Source organism: Sceloporus occidentalis, unplaced genomic scaffold, assembly GCF_023333645.1.
Source record: "Sceloporus occidentalis isolate IW3139 unplaced genomic scaffold, rSceOcc1.0.p SCAF_4, whole genome shotgun sequence".
Classification (NCBI taxonomy): Eukaryota; Metazoa; Chordata; class Lepidosauria; order Squamata; family Phrynosomatidae; genus Sceloporus; species Sceloporus occidentalis.
In genome coordinates this window covers 31,807,794-31,818,767 of record NW_028316984.1, presented here as the reverse complement: position 1 = coordinate 31,818,767, position 10,974 = coordinate 31,807,794, and the positions used below count along the sequence as shown (strand labels likewise).

The window sequence follows — 10,974 nt, the reverse complement described above, 5'->3', positions numbered from 1 at the left end:
TCCAAAGTCCCTGTCTGAGTATGATACGTAAAACAGAGAGAAAAGAGGAGTTCAGATAAACCACCAGCATTTTTTTAAAAAAAGGATGGATCAATACATTTGGCAATGTATTTTGGAAGCCTTCATGTGGTCTCTAGAAGGTTCAAAATGTTTTTAATCTGAAGTCGAAGGCTTTTGTGGCTGCCATCCATATTTTTTGTGGTTTTTTTCGATCTATGTGGCCATGTCCCTGATGTTTCACCAGCATCTGTGACTGGCATCTTCAAAGAATGCTGGCATGGAAGTGAATGAGGTATATATATGTCCTCGGTTGGGAGGAGTGATTTCCATGTTAATCTATGTGTATTGTTCTGTGGTGAATGGCAAGGCCTCAGGGTGGGAGGATATGCAAAGAGGATTAGTGTCTGTTTAATTAGAGATTCATTGCCTGTTGGAAAAACCCATGACGCTGGGTGGTTTTCACTTGCATTTGCTGGGTTTTGATTTTGCTGTTTTTCAGGACTGGCAGCCAAAATTTGGCCTGGAACAGCCGGCCCTTTCATAACTCCCTCGTCACATGCTAGGGCTGCCTCAGGCAACGTGCCCACACGCCCCACAATCCTAACACGTGACGAGTGCGTAACAATGGTGGCGCCCTGTATACACCTGTATAGAGATGTAAAGAATATTCTCCAAAATTCGAAAATTAGTAGAAATATGTCTAATTCGAAGATTTCAAAAGCATTTTATAGAGAAGAAATTCTGAGCACTTCTCGATCAATAAGTAAGAATTTTGATTTTTAATCATTTCCAAATGAAGAGAAGAGAAGAGACTTTGAGCTGACAATTCGATGGCCAAGATTTGGGTATTTTGCATAAGAAAAGCTACCATTCATCCTGGGTTTTACCAGAGGCTATTTCCTTTGTTAGGGTGATTCCCCCTCCCAACTTTGCTCACTCACAGCTTTGCTTTGAAAAACAAAAGAGAACAAAAGGTGAGGCCTTCTGCCCTTTATGCCATGCTCTGCCATTCAAATTCTCACAGAAGAGAAGAAGAGTGAAATCTTAGCGTTGGATCATCTCATCCAACCCCATTTTTGGATACATCACATTCTCTTATTCATGGATATTTTGAACTCTCCTTGCCATATATATATATATATATATATATATATATATATATATATATTAAAATGCAAAATAAAAGTAGGTTTGCCTTAGCATCACCTTGAGAGAGCTGGAGAGAGAGGTTTGTCATGCCCTGCCTCTGAGGCTGAAAGAATGTGCACTCTCCTTGCCAATTATTATTATTATTGCATGACCTTATCATCACCATGGGAGAAGTGCAGAGTTGGTCATGCCCTGCCTCTGAGGCTGAGAGAATGTGACCCTCACAAAAGAGAAGAAAGGGCAGGGTGGGGTGCAATGGCAGGAATTCTACCATGATGGATAAAACCTAGCATTCGAAGGGATTTCAAGAGTTCATCCAACCCCCCCTTCTACCATGAAGGAATACCTAGGAGTTAGAGTTGAAGCCCAAGGTCAGCCAGTGAATTTCTATGGTGAACTGGGAGGCTAGAGTTCTAATCCCAGCTCAGCCATGTAAATCCACAGGGTGACAGTGGGTAAGTCACACTCTCTCACTCATGGATGTTCTGCACTCTCCTTACCTATTATTACCATTATTGTTATCATTGCATGATAGGTTTGCACCTTACCATCACCATGGGAGAGGTGCAGAGAGAGAGTTGGCCGTGCACTGCCTCTAAGGCTGAGAGAGTGTGACTCTCACAAAAGAGAAGAAGGGGCAGGTTGGAGTGCAATAGCAGGAATTCTGCCATGGATAAAACCTACCATGAATGAATACCTAGGCATTGCAGTTGAAGCTGAGAGCAAGTGACTTGCCTAAGGTCAGCCAGTGAATTTCTACGGTGAACTGGGAGAATGAAGATCTACTGAACTTTTCCCCTTCCCCACTGCCATTCCCTTCTCCTTTTGTCTCTTGTCTCTTTAGATTGGAAGCCTGAGGGCAGGGAAATGTCTAACAATTTGTAAGCTGCTCTGATAGCCTTTTGGCTGAAGAGCTGGGCATAAATAATAATTATTATTATAATTATTATTATTATTATTATTAGAGTGCTATTCCCAGCTCAGCCAGGTAAATCCAGAGGTGTCCCTGGGTAAGTCATATTGTCTCAGCCTCAGGGACATTCTGAACAATCCTTGCCCAAAAGCAAACCAATCATAGAATAAATAAATAAATAAATTATAACTTTATTATTTAAAGAGGCTTTCTTGAAATGAAACAAAACCAAAGGCCAGAACCATCAGCAGTCATTCATGAAGGAGACAAAAGGAGAAGGGAATGGCAGTGGAGAAGGGGAAAAGTTCAGTAGATCTTCATTCTCCCAGTTCACCACAGAAATTCACTGGCTGACCTTGGGCAAGTCACTTCCTCTCAGCTTGAACTCCAACTCTTAGATATTCCTTCATGGTAGGTTTTATCAATGGCAGAGTTCCTGCCATCGCACTCCACTCCGCTCCTACTTGAGGATTCCTGCTTGGCAGAAGAGCATTGCCACTTGGCACCCCACCCCTCCCCTTCTCATCTGTGAGGGTCACACTGTCTCAGCTTCAGGGCATCCATGGCAAAACTCCTCTTTATGCCAAGAAAACCCTCGGTTTGTCCCATCTTCCAGTGCCATCCTGATGTTGAACAGGGGTCAGACTACATGTCCTCTAGGATCCCATGTATTCCTATATATTACTTCATAGCAGAAGGGGGTTGGACTGGATGGTCCTTGAGGGTCCCCTCAACTCTACCATTTCTTGTTGGGGCTTCAATCAGTTTATTTGTTGAGACTGGGCTTTTTTCCCCCTTTTGTGTGTGCCTTCAGGCTTTTTTAAGCATAGGAATGTTCTTTAAACCTCTGCCAAACTTCCTTTTGAGATGGTAATTGAGTTTGAAATGCAAAGTAATTAGTGTAATTATTTGCCTTGTCTTTTATTGTCATTCGAGAAATCTGTGAAAAATATTTCGCTAGCTGCTGAAAGGGAGAGAAGAAATCACCTTTTGAAAGGGGGATTTGTGGAACGAATATTTTTTAAAGAAATTCTCATCAAGTTCTCAATGAACGAGAAGAAAAACATGGGTTTCTCAAATCACTACACCTGTATACAATTTGCTTATTTCCTGATTCACCTCACTTTCTCTTTGGAGTCTGTCCTGATTGCGTGCAGCATCATGTGAAAAGCAGCTGTGAAGTTGTCCCTAATACCCTGGATAACCCTGTATTGGGGCCATTTTAACCTTCCAATTTTTCCTGTGAGGAAAAAGTCCTGACTCCACATTTCAGTATGGTGTGAATGTGCAAAATGTGAATCTGCCTCCTCTTGCTGGTGGGTAGTTCTGCCATTTGTTGTCATCGTGAAGTCATGCTATTCTTTACTCCTGTAATAATTTCTGTTGACATCATATTATTTATTTATTTATTTATTTATTTATTTATTTATCTATTTAATGTTACAGTAGTCCAAATGGGATGTAGTCAAAGCATATGCCACCGTAACCAGATGTAATGTGACAAGGAATGGGCACAGCTGGCACACTAATTTTAACTTTTGCAGCTCCTTTTCACACCCTGGAAAGGCCAGATCAGGGCCGTGATGTGCAGTTGCTGCAGCCCATATCTGGCTGAAAAAGGGGTGGTTGGAGGCTGCTCCTTTGGGGTGGTTTGCATAGCCCCTTTGTCACTCTAAGAACTGATGCCCAAACTCTTTAAAATCCTCTGATCACTGCCCTTCCTGATGGAGAGAACCTATCTACAATCCTCCTTCCAGCACCTATTGTATAAGGTGGGTTTCAACCAATTCCACCCACTTAAAAGCTATTGTCGTTGTTCCTTTGTTCCTCACTGTGGCCAGATAACTAGCGACTAGTCACTGGAACTACCTTTATTTTATTTTTACTTCATTCTGCATTACTCCCCAATTACATGCCTTTCATCCACATGAAGATAACCCTTCTTTTCCCATTTGTTGCATAGGATTCTTTTAGGATCTTCTTTTAAGGAAAGAAACACTTTTTACCCCTTTATTTTTGATTTGACAGCATGATTTCTTCATCCCTCAAGCTAGGGGAACAGCATTATTTGCCGATGAAAATGCTATTCTTTACCAAGCCAGCATGCCTTCAAGTAAACCACACCAAACACATGCTGATACCAACAGGTGGGAAGGAAAGGCATACTCCATTTGTCTCTGCTGTATGAGGAAATAGAGCAAGGCTGCCAACATTAATCATTCCAAAACTGTCAGCTGGGTGATATCTTTAGTAGAACAACCAAAATGCCACCAGCTGAATTGTCACTCAGGAGATGATCATTCAAGGCTTTTAAACTGCAATTAAAGTTGGAGAATAGAGACTTTGACCCTACTTATTACACAACCCCGTCTCTGTCTTGCCATTGCTTTGTCTTTAAACCCTTGGTACAGCATCCCTTTTCATTGATGAGAAAACCTGTCCATAAACTCCCCAATATTGTCACTTTCCCATTACTCCACAGGTGTGGTAAGTTCCTCCTGCTATAGTTCTGATACTGGGCAGTCACATGGTGCCAGTCTCCTCCTCCCCCTCGCTATTCCCAAGATGGCTGTTTTTCCCCACCACCACCACTTTCTTTTTCTTTTTTAAACTAAATCTCATTAACCTAACTCCACGATTGTGTTATAAATTATCACATGGTTTTCTTGGCAAGATTTGTTCAGAGGAAGTTTGTCGTTGCCTTCCCCTGAGGCTGAGAGAATTTGACTTGACCAAGTCACCCAGTGCGTTTCATGTCTGACCGGGGAATCGAACCCTAATCTCCAGAATTGTCATCCGACACTCAAACAACAACTATGTGGCACTGGCTGAGGATATCATGTAACCTTCCAGATTCTTTTGGACTGCAAATCCCAGCAACCCTGGTGAGAAATCTTGGGAGTTGTATTCTAACAACATTTGGAAGAATGCATAATTCCATACTCTGCAACATTTCAAAGATGAAAAACAGGAGAAGTGTGGCAAAGTAACATCAGAGTGTGGTCCAAGTAGCAGAAGTTAAACAAGGAAGAACGCACAAGCTATAAGATGTTGCAGCAGACCTTAGGAAAATCAAGACTCCCCATCCCTGTTGTACTAAACTGAGTACAAACTACTTTTGCACTTTGAATTCAGTTTGCACTAACTGAAGTACGTGAAGGTCAAAGTGGAAAAATAGGAGGAAGACAGCAAACTGGGATATTCAGAAACAGTGGAAAACATGGGATGACATTTAACAGGACTGGCCCTGTAAGTCAAGGAGGGTGATTGCTACTCACGTACTGTGTTAAACATACTGATAGATTGCTGATTTCTTACTGGAGGGCCTTGCTTTCCAAGATTAATCATGCCCTGTGGAAGTTAATATGTAAAAACATTTCCACTGGCACTAGGAGGTACAATATCCAGATCATTATGATGTGGAACTTTTCAAAGACAGAGAAAGAGATAGAGATTTTCAGTCCTTTTCATTCCCTTCCATAATCTCCCGATGACATCTTCCTTCCAATCATTTCTTATGGTTTCTTCTCAATGAGCTGGGAAATATTACTTTTTGGCTGCCTAGAATTCGTCAGCCAATATATCTAATGCTTAGTGGTCTGGATACTGCAAGTGCAAAAAGTAACATTTCCAGGTTCTAACTACTCTCCATCTTTGTCCTCCCCTCTCAGACTACAACAGCCTGTTCCTGTGGGTTGGTCTCATTTTCCATACCTTCCAACTGTTCCAGTTTGGTAGGGACAGAAGTAAGTCAAGAAATAAGAAGACTAGGAATGGAAAGGGCAGCAATGAAAGAACTACACAAGATCCTAAAGTGTAAAAGATATACAACTGAGCACTAAAGTCACAATCATCCAAGCCATTTTATTCTCCATCACCATGTATGGATGTGAAAGCTGAAGAAAGCAAATAGGAGGAAAATCAACTCTTCTGAGATATGGTGCTGTAGGAGAGTGCTAAGGATACTATGACGGATGACCAAAAAGAGAAACAAATAGGTCCTTGAACAGATCAAGCCTGAACTCTCCCTGAAAGCCAAGATGACCAAACTTAAACTGTCATACTTTCGCCACATCAAAAGAAGACATAACTCACTAGAAAAGTGATGCTTGTTCCAAGGTTGAGGGTAGTGGAAAGAGAGGAAGGCTACATGGCTGGACTCAGTCAGGGAGGGCATGGACCTGAATTGCTTGGCCACACGGTCCTGGTTTCCAGTGGTGAAAGGCTGGAGGGTATGCACTCCTGGCAGGGTGACCAGATGTCCTCACCACAAAGCAGGACAAGGCACCACCAATTGTAGGCTCATCAAGAAAAATGGAGGATGTGATCAAATAAAAGCTCAAAACACTAATATAAATGTAAATTTGGGCTTCTGAGTCATGCTCTACAGGGAGAACATTTTGGAATTCCTCCTGAACAGAAGGCTGAAATGGAGGCCAGGTCCTGGAAAAGGAGAACACGTGTCTCCTGGCCATATCTTTTGCCAGAACACCCAAATGCAGGATAACCAGAGGTCCTCCACTTCAACCTTTCTCTCCAAAAGGGATTGCATAATGTCCTCCATTTTGTGCATGACTAAGAAGCCTGGATTTTACATATCTATGAGTGTTTTGAGCTTTGATTTGGCCACCTCCTTCATTTTCTTTGAAGGCTCTCCATTATACGCAAGGAGGTCACACTGCTCAAGACGCAAGAGCCAATCCAATCCAACATGGAGATCCTCAGCGCAGGGCCAGAGTGACCAGGCGCATCGTCCTTTCCCCGGATGTGGCCAACATCTCAACCTTTCAGGAACTCCATGATGTCTTCCACTTTGTGCATAATCCACCCCACACACTCAGGTCCTCTGGGAAGAATTTACTGCAGCCAGAGAAGACCAGGTTGGCTGTGGTTTCCCAGAGGGCTTTTTCAGCCACTGCTCCAAAAGTGTGGAAAGTCCTGCCGGAGGAGATCCATCATATCACCACTCTTGACGCCTTTGAGAAGGCTGTCAAGATGGATCTCTTCTGGCGGGCCCTCCCAGACAGAGACTCACCTCCCATTATACTAATATTGGTGGTTCTTGTCTGCCCTAAGATGCCTCGCTTCTATCCTCCAGTTTTAACTATGTTCAATCTGTATTTTTATTGCTATTGTTTTTGTCGATGTGGGAGGGTTAGGAGATTACATAGGGCTGGTTTTGTTGTATAATTTGTATTCTGTATATTTTGCACACTTGTAACCCACCTTGATCCATAGGGAAAGGTGGACTATAAATAATTTTTATATTATTATTATTACTGGACATGACTTTTGACATTGATCACTTTTAAGCATAACCAGAGGCCCTCCTTTTGCACAAATTATGTGTCCGTGTGTGTTTTAAGTGCAAGTAGATACGAGAAAAATATTTAAAACATTAAAAAACACAACGTGGAGCACCAGTAGTACAGACCAATATTCATTATTGGGCATGCCTTTTGACCTAACTGTCTTGGAAGAAGCATGGGGTGTGTATTTCTGTGGGTGTTCTGAGGGGGGGTTTGGTCAGGTCCTCCATTTTGTTTGGAAGGCCCTCCATTCTGAGGCGCCTTGTCCTCCTTGGAGGGGAGGACACAGCTGGCCCCCTTGGCCCCAAACTACCCCCCACAGCCTCCTCCTCCCTCTTTGCTAGGCGCCTGCATCCAACTCCTAATTGGAAACAGCAGCAGCAGAAGAAGGAGAAGCCACTCCAAGGGCGCCTTGGCCATTTTTGCGCGCGCTCTGGCCAGGAGCCAAGTTGGGGGAGCGGCCCAGCGGCGCCCCCGACCGCCTTCCTCAGGAAGCCCAGCCCCAGATACAGCCCCCCAACCGGCCCCATTGGCCCCAGCCCCACAACAGCAGCAGCAGCAGCAGCAGCAACACCCAGAGCTGCCCCCCAAGAGGGCTGTGCCTACTGCCTCTCTCTCTCTGAACTGACTGAACTTTTTGCGCGCAGAAGAACTTTGCTCTTTTGCCTCCCTTTCACTCGCGCAGCTTCAGGGAGGGGAGGAACCCCCCACTTTTGTCTACCTCAGCATTAAAGACAGAAAACAGCATTAAAAGGGGAAAGATATTATTTTATTATTATTATTATTATTATTATTCTTATTTTGTTGTTTCCTTGGCGACCAAGTGATGATGAGGGCTCCTTGGAAGCGAGCGAAGCAGGCAGCGTGGGTGCCCTTCCCTCCAGCAGCGGGGCTTCCCCGGCTGCTGCTGGCTCTCGGCTGTTGCTGGACGGCGGCCGTCCAGAGTTACAACTTGGACACGCAGAGCCCCCAGCTCTTCCAGGGGCTCAATGGGACCCTCTTCGGCTACTCGGTGCTCCTCCACAGCTCTGGCAGCAGCTCCTGGTGAGTGGGAAGGAAGGGCTTTCCTCCTCCTCCTCCTCCTCCTCCTCCTCTTGAAGTTTCCAATTTATGGCAAGCCCAAGGCAAGCCTATCATGGGATTGTCTTGGCAGGTTTCAGTAGAGGGAGTTGGCCATTGCCATCTTCTGAGGCTGAGAGAGTGTGACTCGACCAGGGTCACCCAGTGGGTTTCCAGGGCCAAGCTAGGATTCAAACCCTGGTCTCTGGAGTCACAGAGCCTTATCACACTAGACAAATCCCGCTCAGAAACGGGATTTTAAAAGTAGGGGGGAAAAGCCACAAATGCGGGAGGTTTTTCATTTTCAGACAAGTTTGCACCAAACAGCAATAACGCAAACATAAAGCAAACGGAAAGGGGAGAAAAATGACACCTTTTTACTGTTGGGAAGTAAAAATCAGTACACCACACTGGCCCTGTCTTGCTATATAGCCGCCTTGTATCCCACTTTGGGAGAAAGGCAGGAGATAAATTCCATAAATTATATATATATATATATGAGTGTGTGTGTGTGTTTAAAATGTAAATAGGTAGGGGAAAATATTTAAAACATTAAAAAATACTATGTGGAGCACCTTGATATCTGTTTACAGACCAATATACTGTACATTAGGTCAGGCTTGTGACAATGATCATCATCCAACAAATTTTAAGCGCTGCTGCACAGAACTTGGCAACATTGGAGATTTTCAGATGGGGGGAAGCCAGGAGTAAAAGGGATACTCCTGACATAATTGTGTGATTGAACTGAAGGTTTTCAGACACATCACGCTCTTCCAGGACTTATCCTGTGAAGATCCAGGAATGCTGCAGTAACAAACCATTCATGGGGAAGTCTCACAAATGGTTTGTTCCTGGAGCATTCCTGGATCTTCACTGGATAAGTCCTGGATGAGCACAACATTGTCTGAAAATCTTCAGGGTGATCGTACAATTATGCCAGGAGTTTGCCTTTTATTCCCAACTTTTTTCCCCATCTGAAAATCTTAACATGTAAAATGTTGAGTTTTAGCAAACGTGCTGTCCTACACAAAGTAGTGGTCCCTGGACTGGTCCCAGTACCTGAACCATTGGCTAGTGGTCCCTGGCAAGTTTCCAGGCAAGAAAGAAACAGCCAAGGGGTAGCCTCTGGGTACAAACATGGTACCAGTTTTTGGTGGGTTTTTCGGGCTCTGTGGCCATGTTCTGGAAGATTTTCTTCTTGACGTTTCACCAGCATCTGTGGCTGGCATCTTCAGAGAATGGTACCAGTTCCTGGCAGATAGGGAAATGATCATTCCCTTTCCCCAGTATCAGATAGCCTGGGAAGCACTGGCCTAGAAAATTTCTAGCTCCCAAGAAGATTGTAGATAAAACACATACCAGGAAAGTTGATCTCTTGCTGCCTTTTCATCCTTGTTTTTCATCTTCAGGCTTGTTGTGGGAGCCCCTAAAGCCAACTGGTCTACGAACACTTCAGTGGTTAATCCAGGTGCAATTTTCAGATGCCAAATTGGGAAGAATCCAGAGAGAAATTGCGAACCACTCCAAGTGGGTGAGTGAGTGGTACTGGGACTTGCTGGCCTTGTCTTCTTGCTAGCGAAACATAATTAATCTCTCAGTCAAATCCATTGAATAAAGTGTTAGCCACATATTCCTACAAGCTCCTTCTGTATCATTTTCCTGTGGTTTTCTTCCCTGTCCCCACATTCTCTTAACACCTCCAAAGGGGTGAAATGATGGAGGAACAAGGCTTATTTCACATTTGTGTGAGCTTGAGGATTTTCTGTCTCTCTTGAAAGCAGTTAGGATGTTTACTAGTAGGCTGTGAGGTGATTGCTAGCAGCAAAGTCCGCAGAATGCTGTTTAATAATAATAATATAATAAAATTTTATTTCTATACCGCTGTTCCATAGATCACAGCGGTGTACAGCAATTTTAACCTTAAAGGATTTATCCAGTCTAAGAAATATTGCTTTCTTGGTAAATATACAGTGTGTCTTATTTAAAATGTCCTTGTTTACTTATCTGTTCCTTTTTAAAAATTTAGACAAAGTTTGTAATTTGAGCTTCATTTTCCTTAAAATGCAGAGCAGCACATGTCAATTAAAAGCTATTAAGATCAGGAAATACAACCTGAACATTTTCACTTACATGTAAGTCTGAATTAGTCAATGGTTGTTGTTATTGTGTGCCTTCATTTCTGACATATGGCAAACCTATTATGGGGTTTTCTGGTGCTGAGAGTGTATGACTCATGCATGGTCCCTCAATAGGTTTTCATGGCTGAGCGAAGAATTGAACCCTGGTCTCCAGGGCCATAGCCCAAGGAAATTATCAGATGGGGGGAAAGCCGGGAGTAAAAGGCATATTCCTGACTTAATCATGCAATCATGCTAAAGATTTCCAGACATGTTGCACTCATCCAAGACTTCTCCCATGAAGATCCAGGAATGCTCCTGCAACTAAACCATTCCTGGGACTTCCTCATGGATGGTTTGTTGTTGGAGCATTCTGTATCTTCACGGCTCTCCTGGCTCTCCCCCCCCCCCCATCTCATAATCT

General features: G+C 43.6%; 1 protein-coding gene across 1 annotated transcript in view; it reads left to right on the top strand.

The window, feature by feature from the left end:
- The first annotated feature begins 7,968 nt into the window (after positions 1 to 7,968).
- ITGA4 (integrin subunit alpha 4) overlaps positions 7,969 to 10,974 on the top strand; it is a 57,441-nt gene continuing 54,435 nt past the window's right edge. Inside the window, exons 1-2 of the mRNA XM_089519629.1 lie at positions 7,969 to 8,415; positions 9,843 to 9,964. Of these exons, the coding sequence (XP_089375755.1) occupies positions 8,198 to 8,415; positions 9,843 to 9,964 (340 nt within the window). The 5' untranslated portion in view covers positions 7,969 to 8,197. The remainder of the gene's footprint in view (positions 8,416 to 9,842; positions 9,965 to 10,974) is intronic.